Source organism: Chiloscyllium punctatum, chromosome 27 (genome assembly GCF_047496795.1).
Source record: "Chiloscyllium punctatum isolate Juve2018m chromosome 27, sChiPun1.3, whole genome shotgun sequence".
NCBI lineage: Eukaryota > Metazoa > Chordata > Chondrichthyes > Orectolobiformes > Hemiscylliidae > Chiloscyllium > Chiloscyllium punctatum.
In genome coordinates, this window is record NC_092765.1 from 24,569,086 (window position 1) to 24,595,088 (window position 26,003).

Genomic DNA, 26,003 nt, shown 5'->3' on the forward strand with positions numbered 1-26,003 from the left:
ACTCTGCAGGATCCTAGCCTCTGACCTGCTCTTGGAGCCATAGTATTTATATTGATTGACCAGCTCTGTTTTGGGTTAATGTTAACTCCCAGGTGCTGATAGTGGGTGTCTCAATGGTACTAATGTCATTGAATGTCAAGATGTTATGGTATGTTCTCTATAGTTTGAGATTGTTATTGCCTTGCACTTACATGTCAAGCATGTTATTTGTCAGTATCAAGGGCTGGGCTCACATTGTTGAGGTCTTGCTGTGCTTTTGCTGCACCCTGCGTACACTTGATAATTCTAAACTGCCTCGGTTTACTACACAGAGTAACACACCACACTGAGAACTCGAAGTCTGCGCCGGAAGAAACAAAAAGATAAACATTGATTACAGTTACATTGGAGTAGCTTGCCTAGGGGTGCAGCATGGTCTGGTGCACAAGATTTCAGTCTTTTGCAGGGTCTGGGCCCATAACCTTCCCAATATCCAGTGCCTTCAATGGTTTCCAGATATCACATGCAGAGTGTGAAACTGGCATCTGTAATGCTGGGATCATCAGGAGGCAGCTCAGGTGGATCTTCACTATCCTCACCCCACCTCCCTGCAGTACACTATTCACAGTCCAATATTTGGATGAAATAACAAAAGCAGAGATGTAAATTGTAGAATCTCTATAACATCATGGTAAAAAAGTTATCAACTTAAACTTTAGAGGTTGATTTTTATTTTGGGTTATTATCCGCCAATTGCTTTAAAAAAAAGTTCCCAGTATAGGTTGCATTAGCGTTACATGTTTCACCATTTTTGCTAACTTGATAGCAGTGGCAAGTTATCTCAATCAAATGCTTTAAGTTCTGTCCTGATGCTGTTACTATAATGATATTCAGATGGAGAATTTTAGGATTTTATCTCCGTTACATAAAAGTAACACCAACATTTCCAATTGGACCTGAGATATCACTTTTTTTTAAAAAAAAATAAAACCTTAAGTTATCTTGAGCTATGAGAGTTGAATGGCAATGCTTAGTTTAGCCATATTGTGAAGATGATTTGACATTTATTGTATCCTAACAGATTTGTATTACAGGTGATACTAACACACATTGGAAGACATTTTCCTTCAAAGTAGTTCAACAAGCAGTTCTGGGATTTACATATTAATGAACCAAAATCTGCAACCCATCCTAAAAGATGAAAACTTAACAGCAATCTAGATTTTGTTCAATATATTGTTTTTATTGCATGACACTGATCTTTTGCTATAAATTCTGAGTCTTATGATCCTGCTATACAGTTACCTGAAGTAGTAGCGCACCAAAAGTTAATGCTTCCAAACAAACCTGTTGAATTGTAACCTGGTGTTGTGTGATTTTTTAACTCGGTCAGATTAAGTTGAGGTCACAACGGAGTACTGCACTGCTGAAGTGCATTTTGGTGAATTGCTCGAGTGTATCATCTAGACAGCACATACTGCACAGAATTAGACCGTGGTCAACACCCCAAGAGACTTCTGCAAAATTGCCCTAGGACTATAATGACTGGTTTTCAACAACTACAACCAGATTCCTACCATGTATAACTCCAGACAATAAAAATATTCTTTTATAATTTGGATAAATCATGCTTTTGCTAATGCTCCTGGTCACTTTACTCAACTGATTGTTGCTTAAGGCATGCACTGTCATCTTTGCTGATTTAAAAATTGTTATCGATATCCTTAATGCAAGAGTGGATAAGGCATGCAAGCAGAGCACTTGTTGGAATTGGTTCTTGTTCTCTTGAGAAAGGAGTTAGCTATTTGGTAACACTCTTGAAGACACTATCACCAATTTGTATACTAAAACAGATAAAAGGCATTATAAGTAAGCACACAAAATCATTAAGGATGGCAGATGAGGTGATGTGTCAAGGTTGCAGCATGCAAGAGCTCCTGGATGCCATTGTGATCTTGGGGAAACATATCTACACCAAATGCTTGACATTCAAGCAGCCTTGGCTGAGAGTTTGAGTTGTAGGCTGAACTAGATATTATGCAAAGGGTACTTGGATTCTTTAGAGCAGGATGCAGTTACTCCACTTAGGGCAGAGTCATCTATTTGTTCAGTAATCAGGGGCAGAAGAGTATGACAACAAGTGATGTAGGAATGGGGGCCCTGAGGGCTAGAGTACAGACGTGGCAGTTTCTGCACATGTTCAATAAGTTTGAGACTCCCTCAGACTGTTTGGAGAAGGTCAGGGGCAACAGAGTGGATGTGAAAACTGACCATGACGTTGTGGCACAATAAATCATTCAGATATGGAGCAAAACACCCAAGAGAAATTTTATTGTACTTCTGGTAGTTGTAGTTGGTCATAGTATAGTGAGGGAGATTGAAACCATTTTCTGTACAAAGAACGAGTCACACAGTTATGTCGCTCATCTGTTGCCACAATTTGGGTCATCTGTGCAGTTTGGAAAGGAACTCAGTGGGGGAGGAAGTAAACAGATATATGTAAGCACCAATGACAGATGAAACTACAAAAGAGGTCTTCCATTGAGTGCAATGAGGTGCGAGATACTAAACTGAACAGTGGATTCTCAAATTATAATCTCTGGATTATTACCCAGGCTATGTGCAAATTAGCACTGGGCTTTAAAATTAGAGAGACGAGTACGTGACCCAAAAACTGGTTTCTAGCTCATGGGTCATTTGCACCAGTGCTGGGTAAACTGGGGGCATCTTTAAAGAAAGCCAATTGTTTTAAATAATCCTGACTTCTTTCTTTCGACTGATGTAATTTGAAGAAGCTAATCAAGAATGTTAAGTTGACTAAATATGGCCAGTCTGATCCACTAGACTGATTTATTGTGATAAATATTAATTTGTGTACTTGAAGGAAAATTTCTTCCAATGTGTTACTATCACCTGTAATACAAACCTGTTAGGATACAATAAATGTCAAATCATCACCTTCACAATATGGCAAAACTAAGCATGGCCACTCAACTGACATATCAGATCATAGTCATGTGAAATGCCAATGTGTAGTTCTAGCAGAAATGAAATGGAGAGCTAGTTAGCAGATTTGCTGAGACAGTAATTTTGATTCTTTCATTCTCTTTGCTAATGATTAAAAGACAGCAAATGGGGCAGGAATAAATAGGGACTCTTTTGACCAGTCAGTTTATGTGTACAAAACTATTGTCCACATTGTCAGGTAACTTTCCACTTTTGTATCTTCACTGAAGCAGTTCTAGTGGTAGGACTGGCAGTTCGGTTACTCTGATCTACATGGAGGAACTCCAACTCCTAAGCGGTTTTGGGGAGATGGTAGTCTAGTCCATGTCAATTTGTAGGTTTCTCCCCTGTTTGATCCATGGACTTGAGAAATGAAGAGGTCTAATCCTATTTATTTTAGCACTAACTACTAAATTGCCAAATACTTGCCTACAAAAGAAGTTATTAATAAGCTTAGAATGAAATTATGTTGGAAGCACAGCTCCTGCAGATAAAGGCACATTAGTCAAATTGATTAACTGAGCAGTCCACCAAGGGTCAGTAAGCCTCGCTTAAAATTTCAAACGTAACACTCAAGCCAACAGTTTATTACTAAATTGTCTTAGGTGTTTCTCTTCATGACATTCTTTATCCTTACTTGCAGTGTCTCCAAAAAGGAATATTAAAATGTTAAAGGGAAGCAGAGTTCAGTCAGTATCACAGCTTCAAACAACATCACCAAGAACGTTGTACTATCACTATCACTGAGGCTCTCGTGTAAGCTGGCTGCATAACAGCCACATTTCAAAAGCAACTCCTTGTGTAGTATACTCAGACAATGAGGCAAGATGCAAGTGAAAATATATTAATACCACAAAAAGTATTATTGCACCAATACCCTTGACTTCCCATAAGATTAAATTCCAATTTGGACATCACTAACATTTTGTTTCTACTTCCAAACTGCAGATTATTCTAAACATTTAGCCTTCATTTTAATATCCTTTTAAAATTGAGGTCCATTGGTGTTCTTTTGAAGTTTTCTTTCATTTTGTGTTATTTACATACATGTAACAAATGTATTCAGATTTTTATTCCCAGGGTCAAGTGCACACAATGAAGGTGAAGAAGCACATTTAAAAGTTTAAACTAATTTTCTTAAACTACAGATGCCAACAGATATTAGGTGTTCTGTTTCAAAATTCAAACATCAAAAGCAGATTTACACAATTTAGTTTATTTTGAGAAAAAGAACTTTTATCTAAAGAAATGAAACATTAGCAGCTGCAGAAAAAGAAAATTCTTAGGAGGGTCAATGCAACAAATTATAAAGCTCAAACTCAGAAAAAAAAACACTGGAAAAGGTTAAAGCAGACTTGCAAGACCGATATAGAGAACGAGAGATTATAACCATGGAACAGATGAAGGGCAAACCCAAGAAATGTTTCTCAGTTCTGTGACAATTGAAAGAATAATTATTGAAACAAAATTTCCAAATTAATTAAGTGTGCACAAGACATCATTCAGCAACAAAAGAATGTTCTTAAAACAGCGATAAAGGGATACGGGGGAAAAGATTTAGAATTTTAGTTGACAATGGGTACATTTTGTGATTCAAGATTATTTATTTCAGTGCCAGACAAAATCTTAAGCTTACAATGGTTTTACCACATCAATAATGTAGAATGCCACTCAAGAACATCAAGTCTACCTTGGCAGGGTAGATATTTCAGTTATTTAGATGTGACTACAGTTCAATATTTTCATATTTGGATTTCAATAAGGTTTTTGGGAAATAAAAAGTCTTCAAAAATAAATTTCAGGAAAAATCCTTCAACTTAAGAAAAATGCATTGCTATTTAAAATCATTGGATTGCACCAGATATGAGGAACTCAGCTGATGAACTGCACTAAATGCTGGGTTTTTAACAGGCATCCAAGTCTATTCTCCATAACTGGGTCTTCCTTTTCAGCTACTTATCAAATTCCCTTTTAAAATCGATTAACAAACCTTCTACAAACACAGTATAAAGGCAATGCAATCCAGGTTTCATTCGATGTAATTTTTTCCACGTCTTCTACTCTCCCTCACCCCATTACCTCAGCTGTAGCCGTCAGATTACTGACATGTCTGCCACTGCAAATAGTTTCTTATTTAGTATATCAAAATCCTTCAAGATTTTGAACACTTCTATCAAATATCCCATCAGCCTTCAATGCTTTACAAAGAATAAATCCAGTTCCCCTAACTTTTACAAAACTGCTAACAATAATGAATCTCTACAGCCTCCTTAAAACCTTAAATCCTTCCTAAAGTCTGGTTCTAAAATTGGCCACAAGACTTCAGCTGGTGCTCAAGCACTCTTTCATAAAAAGGTCTAAATTACAAAAAAAAGCTACATTCTGTCTGTAGTTATGAAGGCAAAGATGCCCTGGGTTGCTTCATTTTATGGTATTTCATAAATCTTCCTGCAAACTGTTTAAAATACAATAAATAAAGGCTCTGATCACAGTTTCTAAGGCAAGCACTATTTTCAAAAGAAATTATAGTAATGCTGTGCATTGAATCACATGACAGAAAACTGGTATATTTTAGTAACAAAGTCTTTATACAACTTACCAGACCCTGGTATCTGAAGGAATCATAAACACTTCTGATGAAGAGCCAGAAAGGCCAAAGATATTCAAAGCGGAATTCAAGGACAAAATCTGCCAGCAATACCAGTGCCCACACAACAAGGAACTTAAGGTACAAGAAAGTGCTGCAATTGAAAAGAAAAGTTACTTCAGACAACGAATTATATTTTTCAATGCGCTGACTTTGTCATCAAGTGAACAGAGTTTAGAAATTTATCTATTTATCAGACCACTATCAAATTGCATAGAAACAATCAAGTCCAAATAATCCATACAAGCAGTGGTTCTAATCCCAGCTGCCTGTTCGGTTCCTCTACCCTTTCCCCTCAAATATCTTTTTATCCTAATATTAAATGTTTGCAAGGCTGTCTGTTTCAACAATCTACTCTGAAAATGCATATTTGACATAAAAACATACTGTCCTAAATTTATTGAATTTAATCTTGAATTAGTGTCCCTTAATAGTTTACTTATCCACACCTTCTCCTACCTCTTCATAACTAAACAATTCCATCAAATCATCCTAGAATATCAGGAATCTAAAGAACCCTTCATGTTTGCTTTTAAGACAGCAGATAGTATCCCAGTGAAGTTTCACTGCATAATTTCCAATTCCCCAATCTGTTCATTCAAGATGTGGAACTCAAAGTTGCAAAAGGGTTCAGATTTTCCAGTGGATATCTTAATGGTTTCAGGCCTTTAGTTCCTCACCTTGATATGAATATACACGTAAATAATCTACACAGCAAATCTCAGATCAACTACAGCATACATCAAAACTGAACCCAATCTGGCCTTCATATTTCCACATGCTCATTCAAGGAGGAATAAAGAAGAAAAAAAACTTGCAATTATAAAAAGTAGTCAGGCATTCAAGAACACTGCCTGACTTTCCATTCCTTTTAGTTTACAGACTGACCAACATCCTGATGGATTAACTACTTTTCTTGCTGAAATCAAACTAACTGATTAAAATGTGGAACATTCCCACTTTGTAGAATCCATTTATTTTCTGTTTAATTAAAGAAATTGGGAATTCACGTGTTTCTTTTGTCAACCCACTGAATCTTGATAACATAAAACAAGGAACTAGCTGATAGCAGTTAGCAACCCTGAGGACACAATGACCATGAAGAAATCTGCATTAAAAATGGTATCAAATTTTCTTCTAGTCTCAGGAGGTGTTTATAACTGCAGTGACATCGAACAGTTAACAATTTGACAACCAGATAATTTAAAAATAAAATTCATGTTCAAGAATCAAAATAATCTTGACCTTTGTTATTTCTGAAAAGATGCAGACTTAAACCTGGTGTCCAAATTTAGCACTTACAACAAATGTTTGTTTTTGGCTTTCTCACATTTTACACCTAAATTCCTGTTTTAATTGCCCAGATTTTGCTGCAAATGGAGAAGGAACTATTTGCATCATTCACAATGTCAAACAGTTGTTACTACTTTGGACTAAATCAGCAGAGGTAACCAGTTTTCAGGTATATGGCCCAAAATAGCCTGCTGTCAAGGATATCTGTTGTATGAGCAGGGAATCTCAAAAACTAAAATTTTAGAATCTTGCTCAAATGCACACATCGTAATGCAGGAAAAAATAGTAACAAATTACATTTAAAATAAGAGACTAGAAGAAAAACGAAAACTGCAGTGTGTATCTCGTGTTAAAAGGACAGAAACAAGATAAAAATATTAATTGTTTCTGAAATCTGTAACTACAATTCTCTTCTGGGGAATGTGACTCCAAGCTTATAAAATTACATTTTCAGGGCCAGGACGAAACTCAAGTAAATGTCTCCTTTCACACTACCAAAATCTGCTATGCATGGTATTAACAAGTAGCTAGTCTAAATGAATGCCATATTAATTTTTGCACAGATTCCATTATTGAGCAATGCAACAGTACAGTGTATAAGTTGAGAATTACTGACAGTTCTGCGTTTCCACGTTTACCTGCACATGTGCAGATGCCAGAAGTTGCTGTCAGTTGTGAACTGTAAAGCGACTAGTCTCAAAGTTGCTGTCACATCAAAATCAAGACCAAAGAGGTCAGATGATACGTTAATGTCTATTACAGGATAAGCATCAAGTCAACTAGCACTAGCGCTGATGCAACTAGAAAACAACAATTCTGTCAAAACAACTTGCACCGTCTTGGGAAAATGGATTTTAAATTTGAATAAAGTCAGAATTAGGTGGTGTTACTTCTGCACAAAATAAAACTGTGCTCTAATGTTATTTTGATAGTACTTTGTTAAACTAAATATTAAACAACTCAAACTCACTTTTGTAAATAGTTGCTGTACAAAAAAAAAGTTAACCAATGGCAAAATATTTTCTTAAATCAGACTGGCTACAATACTCCAGTCTGATGATATAGTTTTCACTTAGCAACAAAAATAATTTAATGACTTAAGATCAAGGAAGGAAGGGATGAAAAACAAACAATGATGGAATAATAATATGATAGTTTCTTGAAGCCAAGCTTTTGCAGTTCACAAATCCATACAATTGCTAAGACGACGACAGGAAGATACAAGCACACTATTTCAAAGTGTTGCATCTTCTTGTGACAGGAGTACTAATAGCCTTTCTCCAACTCAAAACCAGCATTAGAAATAAGTGCATATTGCAGCATGCCAAAGACAATTCCCACCAAAAAGAATTCAAAGCTTTCTTTTATTTATTCATGGGATAAGGACATCGCTGGCTAGGGCAACATTTATTGCCCATCCATTGCTGTGGGTCTGAAGTAACATGTAAGCCAGACCAGATAAGGATGGCAGTTTCCTTCCCTGAAGAACATTAGCGAACCAGATGGGTTTTTCATGATCATTAGACTCATAATTCCAGATTTTTGTTGAATTTAAATTCCATTATCTACCGTGGTGGAATTCGAACCTGGGTCCCCAGAACCTGACCTAGGTCTCTGGATTAACGGTCCAGCGATAATACCATTAGGCCATCACCTCCCCTGTTTTAACTACTTGCTTTCAAGTACTGCAAATAATGATACAGGTATCGTTGGTACGAACAAAATAATAGCTGTAATCAAAACTGGTGTACTGTTCATGTTAGCTGAATATTCTGCATTTGATTTCATTCAGGAAGCAGGTTTAATCAGCCAAGCTGACCTAAGCGCTACCCTTTAAAAGGCAAGTAAGGAACTGAAAATTTAAGTATGGAGGCAAATGATTCAATCTCAATCTCAAGGTGTCACACTTTAGGTACAAAGCTGCACCTTAAGAATTTTTGCAATTGCAAATGATTAGGGTCCATTTATACTCTACATGAATCTCCTACCACCTGACTTCATTCTATCCTATCAATGGATCAGAGATTCTGGTGTACAGTATCACCAGATAATCAACTTAATTAGATTAGTTCTATAAATCTTCACAATGTGGTTTCAGTCAATAGTTCAATGTTGCTAAAAGTTATTGGTTTCAAGGCCACAAAATTTGAATTCCAGCAAAAACTAATGCAAACTGCTAATATATCTGCGTGGAATTTAAATGTTATGAAAAGATCTGGACAGAAGAGGGCTGTTTAAAGATCAATGAGGTCGATGTGTTGAACTTCAGGAGATGGGAAAGATATTAAATGAACATTTTGTGTCAGTTTTTACTGTGGAGAAAGAAGTGGAGGTTAGAGAACTCATGGACATAAGTACTGATTTTTTGAAAACAGTTCACATTACCGAATGGGAATTGCTGGAGGTCTTAGAAAACAAAAGATGGACAAATCTCCAGAACCTGATCAAGTGTATCCCAGGACATCGTGCAAAGTTAGGCAAGAAATCGCATGGTCCCTAGCATAAATATTTGTGTCATTTATAACCACAGGTGAGGTGCCATTAACCACCTGGATGGTGGCTACTGTTGTGCCTTTATTTAAGAAAGGCTGTAAGGACAAGCCTAGGAACTACAAATCTGTGAGCCTGATGTCAGTGGACAATTTGTTGGAGGTGATTCAGAAAGATAGGATTTACATGCATTTGGAGAGATAATGACCAATTTGGGATAGTTGACATGGCTTGTGCAAGGGAAATTGTGCCTGTCAAACTTGATTGAGTTTTTTGAGGAAGTAACCAAAAAGACTGATGAGGACAGAGACACGGTTGTTTAGATCAACTTTATAAAGACTTTGACAAGCTTCTGTACAGTAGACTAATTAACAAACTTAGATCACATGGGATTCAAGGTGAGCTTGTCAACTGGATACAAAATTGACTTGACAATAGGAAACAGAGGGTGGTGGTGGAAGATTGCTTTTCAGACTGGAGGCTGAATGCCAGTAGTGTTCCACAAGGATTGGTACTGGGTTCACTGGTGTTTGTCATTTATGTGAATGATTTGGATGAGAATAAGAGGAGGTATGGTTACTAAATTTGCAGAGGACACTAAAATTGGTGGTATAATGGACAGAAAAAGATTATCTAATGTTGGCTGAGGACTGGCTGATGAAGTTTAATTTGGATAAATGTGAGGTACTGCATTTTGGTAAAACAAAGATAAGACTTCATAGAATCAGAATTCCTACAGTATGGAAATAGACTCTTCGGACCAACAAGTCCGCACCAATTCTCTGAAAAGTGACCCACCCAGACCCATTCCCCAACCATATTATGCTATATTTACCTCTGACTAATGCACCTAGCCTACATGCCCCTGAACAGGCAAGGGCAATTTAGCATGACCAATTTACCTGATCTACACATCTTTGGACTGTGGGAGGAAACCAGGGCACCCAGAGGAACCCCATGCAGACATGGGAAGAACTTGTAAACTCCACACAGACAGACAGTCACCTGAAGCTGGAATTGAACCAGAGTCCCTGGCACTGTGAAGCAGCAGTGCTAACCACTGAGCCTCCATGCCACCCATAAATACTCAGGTCCCTTCCAGCAGGGAACTGAACCCCGGTATTCCACATGACAGGTGGGCATACTAACCACTATATTACAGAGGACAGCTTACAATTAATGGCAGACCCTGATATTGTTGTTGAACAGGGAGATCAAGGAGTTCAGGTTCATAATCCTTACAAAATCGCTGCATAGGTAGACAGGGTGGTGAGGAAGATGTTTGGCATGTTTGCTCCATCACTCAGGCCTTTTGAGTATAGAGTTGGGACATCATTTTGTGGTTGTCCAGAACATTGGTGAGGCCTCTTCTAAATACAGTCAGCAGTTCTGGTCGCCCTGCTACAGGAAGATATTATATTGTTAAATCAGAAAGTTCAGCAAAGATTTACTAGGATGTTGGAGGGAATGGGGGGTTTGAGTTATAAAACGAGATTGGAAAGGTTGAGACTTTTTTCACTAGACTGTAGGTGATTGCTAAGTGACCTTATAGAGGTTTATAAAATGAGGGGTATAGATAAGGTGACTGACAAAGGTTTTTTCCTTAGAGTGGGGGAATTCAGAACGAGGGGGCATATTTTTAAGTTGAGGGGAAAAGGTTTTGAAAAGGACATGCTGGCAACTTTTTCTTTTAAAAAAAACGTGTGGGGAATGAACGCCCAGAGGAAGTGGTGAATGTAGGTACACCTACAACATTTAAAAAAGATGTTTGGATAAACATGAATAGTGAAGGTTTGGAGAGTTATGAGCCAAAACGCAGGCAATGTGACTAGTTTAATTTGGGAACATGGTCAATGTGAGCTCATTGGACCGAATGTTCGGTTTCCATACTGTATGGCGTTATGACTATGATTTTGTTTTATACTAAAATGATTTGCATCTGCATTAAATGTTCATTTTATGGGTATAAAAAAAACTCACCTACAGTTAAGTTCAACCAACTAGCAGTAACAAGGCTCAAAGGCTTGATGTTGCATTATTGGAAATAAAATGACAGAAAATGCAGCTTACTACACAACTACTGGAACTGCTGCAAAACTTTTCAAGGCACTAAACTGATCACTTAAAATAGATTTTGTGGGACTAACTATTGTCTATTTGGCCCAATTTTTTTTTTGGGTTAAATCATTTAACAAAATTTAACGGTTTCCTTATTTTTATTAACAAAGGTTTACTTTCATTAAGATAGCCTGACAACTTTAACTCCCAGAGAGTAAGTAATGGGTAATCATAGCCAAACTGATTACTACACAACACTAGAAAGCCTGATTAACATTTGCCAGTCTTCACTGCCAACACACACAAAAAAAAATTAATGAAATCATTAAATCTCATTTTGGCTTGATTCACAAAAGAATTTTCCAATTCAGCTAATTGCAAGGAAGATCAATTCACAGATGGATAAATTCCTAAGTCATCAACATGAACAATTTATTCATTTTTTGACAAAATACTTAATACTCCAACCAACAATCATCAAATTCTCAAAATGCTTCCTGTGTTGCAACATAACGACAACGAACAAACTTCAAAATTAATCTTTTGGGTTTGATGGCAAATAGAAGCGTTTGCATCTGTATGACTCCTTTCTACGTACAGAAAATGCCACATTACAACGGCAAAATAATAGTTAAATGTCAATCCAAATCAGGAAAATAAATTTCAGAGAACACTTCCGAAAACCTCACATTTGCAATCTCAGCTGCAACATGACCTTAAACTGATCGTTAAATGGATTGAAAAACAGCTTTTACAAAGATCCACAAACACTGAACTTGCACTCCAAAAGCAGAAACTATATTGCAAAGAACTTTGATATCTCAACCAACTAATCAGATCGAAGCTGTCCAGTCCTGCCACATCCAGTCACAATGACAATTGCTAACTGGAGAAGGTATTTCCTTAGAATATTCTCAGTGATATGAAAGCCCAGCATGAGAGTAAATTGGCAAGCTTGAAGAATTAGCAACCATCTTTAACCAAAAATGTCAGTTGGATGATCCATCTCAGTTTCTGCCCAAGGTCACCAACATCACAAGGTTAAAGGCTTCTTTCAAGTTTGATTCATTGCAGGAGATGGTCAAGAAATATCAGAAAGTACTGCAGAGTCCTTCCCCAACTAACTACAGGTCATTCCAGTATAATGCATATTTTGTCAACACAAATTGACTATGACATGACTGACAAATTGTGGGCATAGTTTGGTAATACAAACTTTCTACTGAACAGGTATAGCGATTTTCTATAGCAACTTTCCATAGTGAGATTTTCTAGTGCAAGATTGCAGAGGAAACTAACTCTCTTGTTATAGCAGTGTGACCAGTTTCTTCTCAACTCACCAAAGTCTGCCCACTGTCTAAAATATGCAAGTCAGTCGGGATAGAACACTCCCCGCTTGCATAGATGAGCTCCAACACAAACTGCTCAACACCAGCCAGCACAAAGTCCACTTAACCAGTATTCCATTCACGAACATTAACAGAGACAGCGTTTTCAGGATGATAGACAGTGACGAGCAGAGTTCTGCACGGTTTAGTATTGGGACCACAACTTTTCATTTTATACATTAATGATCTGGGCGAAGGAACTGAGGGCATTGTTGCTTACTCTATAGATAACAGAGAGGTGGAGGGATAGGTAGTCTTGAGGTGGTAGAAAGTCTGAAGAATTCAGACAGGTTAGGAGACAGGGCAAAGAAGTAGCAGATGGAACTGCAACATGGAAAAGTCAGAGGTTATGCACTTTGGTAAGAACAACAGAGGTGCAGATTATTTTCTAAACGGGGACAAGCTTCAGAAATCTGAAGCATGAAAGAGACTTGGAAGTACTCATTCAGGACACTCCGGGTTCAATCGTCAGTTAGGAAGGCAAACCATGTTAGCACACATTTGAAGATGGCAAGAGCAGGGATGCACTGCTGAGGTGACATAACACTCTGGTCACACTACATTTGGAATAGCGAGAGCAGTTTGAAGTAACACCTATTCTGGTTGGACAACAAATGCTGACTTCACCAAGAATACTCACATCCCATGAAAGAACTCTTAAACAAGCAAGATCTATCAGATCAATCATTTCACTTTTGTTGATGGATGCTCAACTACAGTGTAATCATTAAAATTAACAACCACTGGGAGTTGCCAGAGTTTAGCAGCTGCCAAGATATTGAGCAAGACACTAAACAGGATGAACAGCATGGTCACCAGCAAGTTTCAGCTTGCTTATGCTACATTTTGCAGCCAAGTCCCAGCCAAAGACTAACTACATATATCACGGTTATGATTCCTTCCAACAAAGTCAACAGTTTAAATTTCAAATAGAATAAGTTGGGAAAATAGATTAAAAGATAAAACAGGAGATAAACTGTGGGAGGCAGTTAAGGTATTATTTCATAACTTCACAAAAAAAGGGTTCTTTTGAGAGAAAGGACCTCTACGAGAAAGATGAAGTATATAAAAGTTAAAGAAAATGCATAAAAGGTTGAGGAAATTAGTGGCAGATGAGAAGACCGGTACAGCTTGGATAACAGATAACAGATGATAAAACAAAATAAACAGGAGAAATAGATGAAAGTAAATTAACAAAAAAAAAACTATTGCAAGAGTTTCATTAAGCATATAAAAATGATAAGAATAAATAATGTTGATTCCTTACAGGGTGAAAATGGAAAATTAACAATGGGAAACACTGGAATGGTAGAGACATTGAACAAGTGTCTTGTATCCATCTTGCAGTGGAAAACAAAAGAATCCCAAAAACAGCAAGTGAACGGATTAAGAAATTCCAGACAATTACCATGGGAGGAAAACTTACTTGGCATATTAAGAGCTAAAGATTCAAATTCATGGGGCTGATGACCTGCATCCCAAGGTCTTAAAAAGATGCAGCTGCAGAGCTGGTGCATGCACTTGTTGTAATTTTACATTATTTCCTAGATTCTGGAAAAGATCCAGCAGATTGGAAAAAATGCAAGCTCCCCTACTTGAGAAAGGAAAACAGAACAGAAAACAATAGGCCAGTCAGCCTCATATCTGCCTTTGCAAAAATGCTGAAGCTTGTTATTTAGGAATGTTGTGGTAACTAAAATATTGATCAGTCTGCTGTTGCCAATATACCAACAATTGCTGACAGCACATATGTACAACTGATGACTCTAAACACATGTACGGTTGGTAGTACTGTACAGCATAGAAGCAGATCCCAGTCCAACTTGTCCATGCCAACCAGATATCCTAACTAAGCTAGTCCCATTTGCCAGCATTTAGCCATATCCCTCTAAACCCTTCCTTTTCATATACCCATTCAGATGCCTTTTAAATGCAATTGTACTAGCTTCCACCACTTCCTCTAGCAGCTTGTTCCATACATGCACCACCCTCTGCATGAAAAGGTTGCCCCTTTTAAATCTTTCCCCTCTCACCTTAAACCTTTATACTTCGCTTTGTACCTATCCAATTGCCGCTTAAAGGTCAATGATTCTGACTCTGCCACTCCCAAAGGCAGCGCATTCCATGCTCCCACCACTCTCTGGGTAAAGAACCTACCCCCGACATCCCTCCTATACCTTCCACCCTTCACCTTAAATTTATGTCCCCTTGTAACACACTGTTGTACCCAGGGGAAAGTCTCCGACTGTCTACTCTATCAATTCCCCTGATCATCTTATAAACCTCTATCAAGTCACCCCTCATCCTTCGCAAAAATGCAGAGCAATTTATTCTCTCAGAGGGTAGTGAATTTGAATTCTTTACTGCAGAGGGCTTTCGCAGCTGGGTCATTCAGTATATCCAGATGGACAGCAAAGGGATTCTGGCTTAATGGGGATAAAACAAGAAAAAGGAGTTGAGGGTGATCAGATCAGCCATTATGTCACTAAATGCCAGAGCAGCTCAATGAACTGAATGGCCTATTTCTGCACCTGTGGTTTCTGCTCTTGCATTTTATTTCTGACACACAAAAACTCTTCCATTAAAAGTGTATCCTTGTTTTATGCAAGTGTTACGATCGGCAAATGCAGTCTTAAAATACAGTGCAAATATAGCTTTAAAAGGAAAATCATGTCTGGAGGAATTTAGAGAACTTTGAAGATACAAATGAGCAGGGTGAATAAAAAGGGAACTAGTAGATATAGGACATCTGGATTTCCAAAACGCATTTGATAATGTGCCACATGAAAGTTTACTGCACAACGTACAAGCTCTTGGCGCTGGGTGTGATATATTAGCATGGATAAAGGATTGACTAACTGAAAACAGACTTGGATCATTTTCAGGTTGACAAACTACCCGATAACTATTTATGTGCCAAAGATCGAAGCAAACAACTTATTTTGAAACTATCTTTTTGCATTATCCAGTCAAAGGTCCCAGCCTACTTAACCACTACAAATTGTAGCTGTAGTGAAACAGTTAAGTTCAAAGAAACACTGCCTCATCCAAGTTGAATATCTCAAGCCTACTAATTCTTTTCCCCTCAAAATTGCATTAGGATGTAATCTTCGTCAAAGATGGGTTAACTGTCCAGAGCTCATGTCCAGTAACTGGAAAATTATCAATGGCTTTTTTTTAAAAAAGTGATCTAACTTTTGCTACAGTCAAGATTATTTCAGTCACTGCATGGATGAATTTATTTGAGGAATGTTAAAGCTACATTTTGAACTATATCCCTCCCAGTCAAGTGAAGACAAAGGAGGCAAGGAATTGCACCACAAAGCTCTTGTGGCGAGTTGCTGCAGTTCTAATTATAGATGCTACACACTGCTGCCACTGTGCATCAGTGGTGGAGGAAGTGAAAGTGGATGGTGGTAGATGGTAGAGGAGGTGCCAAACAGGCTGCCTTGATGAAGTCAGCCATGTTTAATATTGATAGAGCTGGAGTCATGTTTAAAAAATATCTAAATTGGCAAATCAACCAGTTTTGTTCAGACATGTAACGATACACATTAAGAGTAAGTAGGACTTGAATCCAGGCCCAAAACAGAAATGACTGGTAAAACTCAGCAGATCTGGCAACATGTGCAAACAGAAAGCAATATTAACATTTCAGGTATGACCCTTCATCATAACTGGGTCAGAGGGACTGTAAATACACAAGAGGGGTTGGGATTAGAAAAGGACATGGAGTCAGATGGAAGGGGAGAGGAAGAAGGTTCCAGAGGTTATGGGCCTCTGTTGCATTCCTTAATGCTGGAAAGGAAAAGAAAACATTCCTGTTAGAAGGTCAAATGAAACAGAGGATGAGGTGGAACTGGGGCATGTTACTACAGTTGTTATGGGGGATTTCAACATTCAGGTAGACTGGAAGAATCAGGATGGTATTAGACCTCAAGAATGGATCTCGGAGTGCAGCTGTGCGAGAAGCATTGTACACCATGGAGAGATCTGTGACACCAGGTAGATTCAAAACACAAAGGATGAAACTTCAGTTGAAAGGGCGAGTCTGAGCCAGAGGCCGTCACTAAGGAACGTGATCTAACTGTGGAAATGGGTTTTGGCAAATACCTTGTCAAACGCAAGAAGTGACAAGGCAAGCAATTATGGTGAAGAGAAAAAGAATAAAAAAAGGTCAGAAGGGAAATCCTGTCAGAGGGGAGCAGAACTTCAGATGGGCATACCTGAAAGAGATGGAACAGCAAGTTAAACACTGAAGGGAAAAAAAATTAAAGGACTGTGGATGCTGGGAATCAGAAACTAAAATAGAAATTGTTGGAAAAAAAAACTCAGGTCTGACAGTATCTGTTAACATTTTGGGTCCAGTAACCCTTCTTCAGAAATCGTTGGAAAAACAGGTTCTATTTGTGCTTCTGATTTCCAGCATCTGCAGTTCTTCAGTTTTCTTGACTCAGGCCTCCTAGCCCAGTGGTGGAGACCACAAGAGTCCCCTGTTTTACCAAATTTGTTGGAATCCTTTGAAAGGATAGCATTGTTGATAAAAAGGGGAGCCTGTACACATTCTATACTTGGATTTCCAGAAGACATTTGATAAGATCCAAATACATAAAAGCTTTTGTAAAGTAAAAGCTCAAGATATATTTGCAAAGACATAAGATGGGTTGACTGGCAAAAAACAAAATGGGCCTGTGAGACTGGAAAGATGTGATGTGCTGAGTGGAGCCCAACAGGACTGTGCTGTGGCCTTAATCATTTCCAATATACATCAATTTTTTTTTAGATATGGACAGAGGTATCTTAGCTAAATTCACAGATGATACCATCAAGGTAGAAAGTTGCAGATGGAATCTAATGTCGGAAAACATGAAATTGTTCATTTTGTCAGGAAAAAACAAGCAGAATATTACAAAGCAGAATTCCAAGAGGGATTAAAGGTGCCTTGTACATGAATCACAAACTTTAGGATGCAGGTACAGCACATAATGAAAGGCTAATTGTAATGCTAGGGTTACAACACGAGATAGACAGCCAAACCACAACACTAAAGTTAAGATCACCGAATATGACCCCAATCGCTCCTGATCAGACTTCATGAATAACAAACGCTGACTCAGTGAATAATCAATTCATGACACCCAGTCTGTAGCTTTAAAAGACTCAGATTTATTAACAATACTGTAACTTTATCCACCAATATTCATGCCTGGATGTATGCAGAGGACAGGGGCAGACGCACAGAAAGACAGCGAGAGTGGGCATGTATAATCAATCAGAATGGGAGCAGTTGATGAGGGTGGAGTCACTTATGAGAAAGAGTTTAAAAGGGATGATTGGCAAAATTGAATAGTTCTCATGCCTTGGGGAGTTTAAGGAGATCTGATGACTCACTGTGTTAACAAGCAAAGGAATTATTGACAAATCCATGAGGTCTGTCTAGTTTATATTTGCTTTTTGATCTACACTGCAGGGTATGCAATCAATCACAGTCCATTACCCACATTTACTCATGTTAATTCTTGGTGCTAGAAATAAAGTTGGACATTTATTATTAATTGTATTACTGTCCTAAGTTATAAATAAAAAATTTATTGTTGTTTAAAACTTCTGCCACACAAAAGGGTCTCCCCAACTAAGACAGCAGTATTTGTGGAGATGAAATCCCATGATGGTGGTCACTCCCACCAGTGTTGTATTGGCCAGATGCAGAGAAGAAAATGAGCACTGCAGATGCAGGAGATCAGAGTCTAAAAGTGTGACGCTGGAAAAGCACAACAGGTCAGGCAGCATCCAAGGAGGAAGAGAGTTGACATTTTGGACATAAGCCCTTCAACAGGAATGCACAGATGCAAAGAGGACAGGGAAGAGTGGCAAGAATGGGGTCAAATAAGTTTTTCCAATCTTGTTGGCTCCCCATTACAAACACAGACCCAGTCTAGGGGTTATACCCTTTAGGACTCGGCCAGGACGAGTTCAGTCAGGAGTGCTACTGCATCACTCGACAATGATGCAGTAATGAATATTAATGTTATCCATATCATCATCGAAGGCAGAGTTTGGATTCTGAACTAGTAGCATGTGGATTTGGTCTGTGTATGAGCAAGTTTCATTATTAACTGGTCAGTCTTTCTGGACGTATGATTTTAAACCAATGTATTAGAAAGCAAGTGTCTAGGGTCCTCCTGAAGTGATGATGGAAATATGTTTGTATTATGAGTGTTCTACAATCTGAAAAAAATAATGAAATGTAATTTGACTTTGATAAATCAAGGGCTGATTTTATCCTTAAAACCCACACAATGGAAAGCTTTTAGATTCAGTTCTGAGAGACCCAGCAGCAGTCAGATGCAACAACAATTTCTCCTCAAGAAAGGATGTAGTTTTGAAGAGTTAGAAACAGCTTACCTCAAATTCCAGAAGAGTTTGGTTAAAACCCTGAAGAGGTTACTTCAAGCTAAGAAAATTTAGGCTCAGTTTTGTGAATAAAAAAAAATCAATCAAAAGGGCATCAAGCTATCAAGACGGTGGATTGAGTGCAGTCAAATGAAAGGTGTTTGGAACACAACCCCTGGCATTTGAATACCAAAAAAAGTGATGCTGTTAATAACAGCAGGATTTTTTTCTGCTTTGAATTTCAAAATATTTCAAATTGTATTACATATACCTACTGAAGAACCTCGATTATACGAAGGACAACCGAGAAGGGGAGTATTTCGTTCGGTTAAATTGAATTCCGAATAATCAATGCCGGATAAGTAGTTTAGCCAAGCATTGAGACCTTGTGATCTTGCAGGTGTTGTGGAAAGATCACTCCATATTCTAGGAATTACCAGGAGACGCAGAAAATCCTTCACAAAGATAAACTTTTATTTGCAAAAAGCGGTAGCAATCAGACGGTATTTTTCCTGTTGCCCACCAGTCCTTTGTCTTTCTGCAGTTTCTTCAGTCCTAGTTCTCGCACTTATCTTATAGCATTAGCATAACCGATCATACTGGCTTGCTTAATCTCTCTAAACGAATAATCATCTGCAACCCTAGTTCACCACATTACACTTAACCCATCACATTACACCACCATCATCTTTCAGGTGATTCAACTAGCTTATCACAGTGCACTACCATTATCTGTTAATGGAGCTCTGCAATATGATCCTGTGCATGCATTACAACACTAAGTTAACTGCATAACTGCCAAATTAACTTCCATACCAGATAATCTGATATTTGGATAACTGAACGCCGGATAATAGAGGTTCTTCTGTAGTTTGGTTTGTTCTTGAAGACAATAGACATGGGAGCAGAAATTAGGCCATTCAGCTCAGAATCTACTCAGCCATTCAATCGTGGTTGATAGGATTTAAGACCTCATTTTCCCACTTTCTCCCACTCACATTTGATCCCCTTACAATCAATAACTTATTTATGCCTGTTTTAAAATATACTCAATGACGTGGCCTTCACAGCCTTCTGTGGCAAGAAATTCCATAGATTCACTGTTCTCTGGCTGAAGAAGTTTCTCCTTATCTCCATTCTAAAAGGTCTTCCTTTCACTTTAAGGCTGTACCCTCAGATCCTTGACTCTCCGACCAATGGAAACTTCTTCCCAACAGCCACTCTGTCCAGTATTCTGAAAGTTTCAATCGATCTTCTTATATCCTTTTAAACTCTGTCGAGTATAGTCAGAGTCCTCAAACGTTCTTCATATGTTAAGCCTTTCATCCCTGGGATTATTCTCATGTACTTCCTCTGGACCAGCTCCACAGCAAATATAATCTTTCCTGAGTATGGGGCCCAAAATTACTCAATATTCAAATGTTAGTGGGCGGCATGGAGGCACAGTGGTTAGCACTGCTGCCTCTCCGCGCCAGAGACCCGGGTTCAATTCCCACCTCGGGCAACAGTGTGAGGAGTGTGCATATTCTCCCCATGTCTGCGTGGGTTTCCTCAGGGTGTTCCGGTTTCCTCCCACAGTCCAAAGATGTGCAGGTTAGGTGAATTGGTGATGCCAAATTGCCTGTAGTGTTAGGTGAAGGGATAAATGTAGGGGAATCGGTCTGGGTGGGTTGCTCTTCAGAGGGTCGGTATGGACTTGTTGGGCCAAAGGGCATGTTTCCACACTAAGTAATCTAATCGAATCAAGTGTGGTCTGACCAGAGCATTATAAGTATATCCCTGCTTTTATATTCTAGTCTTCTTGAGATGATGAATGACAACATTGTATTTGCCTTCCTAACTACCAACTCAACCTGCAAGTTTACCTTAGAAAAGCCTGGACTAGGACTCCCAACTCCCTTTGCACTTCAGATTTCTGAAATTTTCTCCCCATTCATAACATAGTCCGTGCCTCTATTCTTCCTACCAAAGAGCATGACCTCACACTTTCCCACGTTATAATCAATCCGTCACTTCTTTGTCCACACTCCTAACTTGCCAAAATCTTTGTGCAGCTTCCTCACCTCCTCAATACTACCTGCCCCCAACCCACCTATCTCTGCACTGTCTACAAACTTAACCAGAAAGCTCTCCGTTCCTTCATCCAGATCATTAATGTACAAAGTGAAAAGTTGTGGTCCCACCATCAATCCTTGTAGAACACCACTGGCTTCCATCTTGAGAAGGACCCTTTTATCCCCACTCTGCCTTCTGCCAGAAGCCAACCTTCTAACCATGCTAATGCCTGGTCTCTAAAACCATGGGCCCTTATCTTACTTAACACGGCATGTTATCAAAGGCCTTCAGGAAATACAGATAGAAAACATCTATTGGCTCTATGTCTGACCTGTTTATTATCTCCTTAAAAGAATTCTAATAGATTTGTCAAGCATGATCTCCCCTTTATGAAACCATGCTGACTTGGCACTATTTTACCATACACTTCCAAGTATGGAGAAATCTCATCCTTCACAACGGACTCTAAAATTTTACCAACTACAGAGGTTGGGCTAATCAGCCTATAATTTCCCATATTTTGCCTTGGTCCTTTCTTAAACCTAGAGTGGGTTGGGGGTGCTACATTAGCATTTTTCCAGACCTGTGTCCCTCCCAGACTCCAGTGATATCTCAAAGATCACTATTAAAAGACTCCACTACCTTTTCAGCTATCTCCTTCAGAAGTCTAGGATGCAGCACATCTGGTCCAGGCAATTTATTGACTTACAGACCTTTCAGTTTTTTCTAGCAGCTACTCCTGGGTGATAGTCACTCTTCTCATCTCTGCTCCCGACTCTCTTGAACTTTGAGAATATTACTAAAGCATTCCACAAAATGAAGGATCATCTTACCTTAATTTTTGTGAAACAAATCAAAACTGCAGCATTGCATGCTTATGCTGCAGTGAAAGACCACCATAAAAAGAAAAAAAACAAGGCAGATTTCAGTCTAAGATCAGACTGATCTGCTGAGATCTTAATAATGAACATTTAAGTCTACCACACAAAGTACAATCTGGGCCCCTCTAGCTGGTGTTCAACATTGAGGTGCACAGATTCATAGGTGGGGATGTGGTAATAGGATATTTCATTAGCCATATTTGACCTGATGCTATTAGACTCCACAAAACTTCATGGATGTAAAAGCAATGCAGACGACGCCTGCCAATTCCAGCCCTATTATATTGCATATTGTATCATATACCACAGTGCCAGTGCCACCACCACCACCACCTCTAGTAGGATGACACTGTCAGATTGATAGGACTTTTCCAGGGTAGTGCTGGTGGCATCTGAAACTAAAAAGTGACTTGCTAGGCCATTTCAGAGGGCAACTGAAAGTCAACCACATTGCTTTGAGTATGGAATCGCATTAAGGGCAGAGCAGGCAAGGACAGTAGATCTGGTTCCCTAAAGGCGATTCAAGTGAGCTATTTGGGATTTTAGCATTATCAACAATGCTTTCTTGATCATTAAATATCTCTTGCCTGAGACATCAAGGGGAGTATGTTGGAAATCAAGCCCCACAATTCTTGGAGTTGTCACAATGTAAAGAGTTGAGTCAAACTATTCAAAGTTGCATATTTACCTGTTGAACTTAGGTTTAAAACAAAACTCCAGGTTAATGCACTAACAAGAAAACAACTGTTTATTGCAAACAAGTCTTTAACTATACCACCTCGGTCTCTCCTCCATTCCTTGCCATCAAATTCTTTAAAGAGAAACAGAGTTAAAAGTTCAGACATTCAAAAACAAAAAAAAACTGCAAAATTGGAAAGATGAATTTGAAATGGAAAATTCTGAAATGTACATCTGTATCATTCATAGCTTGAAGGGTATGCTAACATTCTATTCACTAAAAACTAAAATGATAAGCAAATCCTTCTTAATGATCAGATTTCCTCATCCTCGTAAACTAGCCTAGTTGTTCCCCAGGGAAAATGGAATGATCTGCAAAACATCAAAAACTAACGTGCATCTATTATTACACTTCTAATTTCATCAAGATGAATGATCCGGTGTCAACACCAAATATTACCAAGGCAGGAATGTCAGACCAAATGGGCAGCAGGTTTCAGCTTCAATATTCAGAAAGACAATCCCAACTACACCACTTTTTTTCCTATTTGATTGGAGCTCCAAACCATTGTCAATTTAAAGGCAATCAATACCTTCATGGTACACCCCAAGGTGAATTTATCTTACCCAGTTTCTAGAAAAAAAAAAGAGACTTACACCAAGAGGACAGCCCATCTCAGACTGGAATCCTCGTGTAACCTCAGTTGAAGTGAGGCTTCCAATTCAAATTTCTTACTGAAGACTGACTATTCGCCATACTCAAAATCATCGAATCCCTACAGTGTGGGAGCAGGACACTGAGCCCATTGAGTCCACACCGACCCTCCAAACAGCATCCCACCCAAACCCATCCATCTACGCTAGACCTGTAACCCATGGTTAATCCATCTAGCCTGCACATTCCTGAACACTATGGGCAATTTAGGATGGCCAATCCACCTAATCTGCACAGCTTTGGACTTTGGGAGAAAAGTTGGAACACCCAGAGGAAACCCAACAGATGCAGGGAGAATGTCTGTGTGGAGTTTGCACAGTCACCAGAAGGTGGAATCAAACACAGGTCCCTGGCACTGAGGCAGCAGCACTAACGACTGAGCCATCATGCCACCCTCTACTTACGAGCAAAAATTTCCAACTTTACTGCATCTAGGCAAAAGACAAAACTATGTCATTGTACATCTCCAGGATTCCAGAAATTGATTTCATGTTTACTGTATATTGAATTATATATCAAAGGGTAAGTGATACTCAGATTTCCTGAGTATTTCATATTTATTCTCTAAAATACTGTGTAACAGCTCAGATACATCCACAGAGAAAATACCGAACCTGAGGATGTTGTCAATCAGATTAAGCTATTTTAAAGCAGAAATCTTGGTTATTTTGCAGCTTCGCGAAAAATAAAATTAGAGGAAACACTTGATATCACTTTAATGATATGCTTAGTCACATTGTGCAAATGGACACCACAGTTGCTAGGATTGTTCCCTTTCAATCCATTACCTGTTAAGTCCACATCCCAAATGGTTGCAACCATTGACTAAATTTGTACATTTTTATATTTGTTGCATTTTTAAAGCTTTGCTTTAGTTTTCATTGAAATGTTTCCTCTGATAGCAATAATGTACTGTTTTGTGGTATATAAAATATTTGAGGAAGCTATTAAAATCAGCAATAAAGACAACTTGCTTAGTTACTGGAGCTGTGCCTAAGAAAGCAATTTAATTTTAATCACAGTGGTTTTCTCAGCACTTTAACAGTCCCCCCTTCTGTCTCCAAAATTCCACGACACACAATTTGAAGGTGTTTTGTGACAAGAATGGGGCAGCTTCATACTCTGAAGATATTACAGTTACACAATGCATTGTGTTCACTTTATATGTGTGCGATGTTGTTAGCTGGATGGGTGGTTTGCAATCCAGAGTGATGCCAACTGTGGAGGTTCAATTCCCATGCCAGCAGATGTCACCATAAAGGACTCTCCTTTTCAAGCTCATCTCATGTTTGGCCAACCTCGGTTTAAACTGCACCAGTCATCCCTCTTTAATGAGAAACCAATCATATGGTCTGGTGAGACTATATAGTTTATTTTTTATCTATATTTGCACATACCTCCACGTGAAAAATTAACTTTCTTCTGTTTAGCTACTGTCACAATAACACCAGGAATGTCCTCAGCATGATGCATGAACCAAAAAATTTGTATAACTTGATTGTATCTGCCCTTGAGTATTTTAATTTAGAAATAACAGGTCTATGCTTTAAATACAAAGATCAGTTTATTAAAATAACTTTCAGCAATATCTGTTTAAGTGAAACATGATTAACTGTGCACCAAAAAGAAAATAAAAGATTGAAAAGATTAAAAAAGATACTTGAAGGCAAGATCAGTCTGAGATCATTGGAAAAACAACAGTTCAAGAGCAAAGTGAAGAGCATGAAACTTTAAATTAAATTCAAAAGCTGTAATGGTTTCTGAGGTTCACTAGGCAGCGCATGCCTAAAGTGGACTCAGATGATCAGGATGTGGACAACTGCAGTTGGAGGTGAGGGGGTGGGAGCGAGATGGAGCGCGAGACTGATTTGTTTGCCATTTCTGCAGTTATGACAATTGAGGGTTGCCTGGAGTCTCAGTAGAACAGCAGGTGATTTTTATGTGCCTTCCTCTTTGAGCTCTTTTTGGCCAAGAATCTACTCCCTGATAAAACTCAGAACTTCAGAGAGAGGCTATGCATACAATGGCTGCTTTCTGCTTGTCATATACAGATCAAACATATTGTCCTAAAACTAGCAAGTCATGTTTTCCAGTTAGTCTCACCTGGGGCACAAACTCATCTGTTAAAAGACTTTTTAGCCAATGGCTAAGACGCCTTCAAAGGTTTTTTGTTAATGATTGCAATGAAGTTATCTATTATATCCATCTTCTCCTTCACTGAGCAAGCTAATAACCTATGACCAGTAATACTTATGGCACACAGTTCCTAAAGTTGTTAAGTGGCAACATTCAACTCCAATCACAGAAAAGGGAAGGGCATCCTGCAAGGTTTAAAAAGATAACACAGGCTATAGTTTGGAAGTAACTCAGGAGACAGATGTTCAGAACACCAAAATCCTCATTATCCACAGGAGACAAGA

At 38.6% G+C, this 26,003-nt stretch overlaps 1 protein-coding gene across 5 annotated transcripts in view; it reads right to left on the minus strand.

Annotated features, from left to right (window-relative positions):
• Positions 1 to 26,003, minus strand: part of maco1b (macoilin 1b) — a 110,859-nt gene that overhangs the window by 56,194 nt on the left and 28,662 nt on the right. For 4 of the 5 annotated variants that reach the window (XM_072548342.1, XM_072548341.1, XM_072548344.1 and 1 more), the window contains one exon: positions 5,585 to 5,726. The exons of the other annotated variant lie outside the window; for it this stretch is intronic. In XM_072548342.1, the coding sequence (XP_072404443.1) occupies positions 5,585 to 5,726 (142 nt within the window). The remainder of the gene's footprint in view (positions 1 to 5,584; positions 5,727 to 26,003) is intronic. 5 annotated transcript variants of the gene reach the window in all.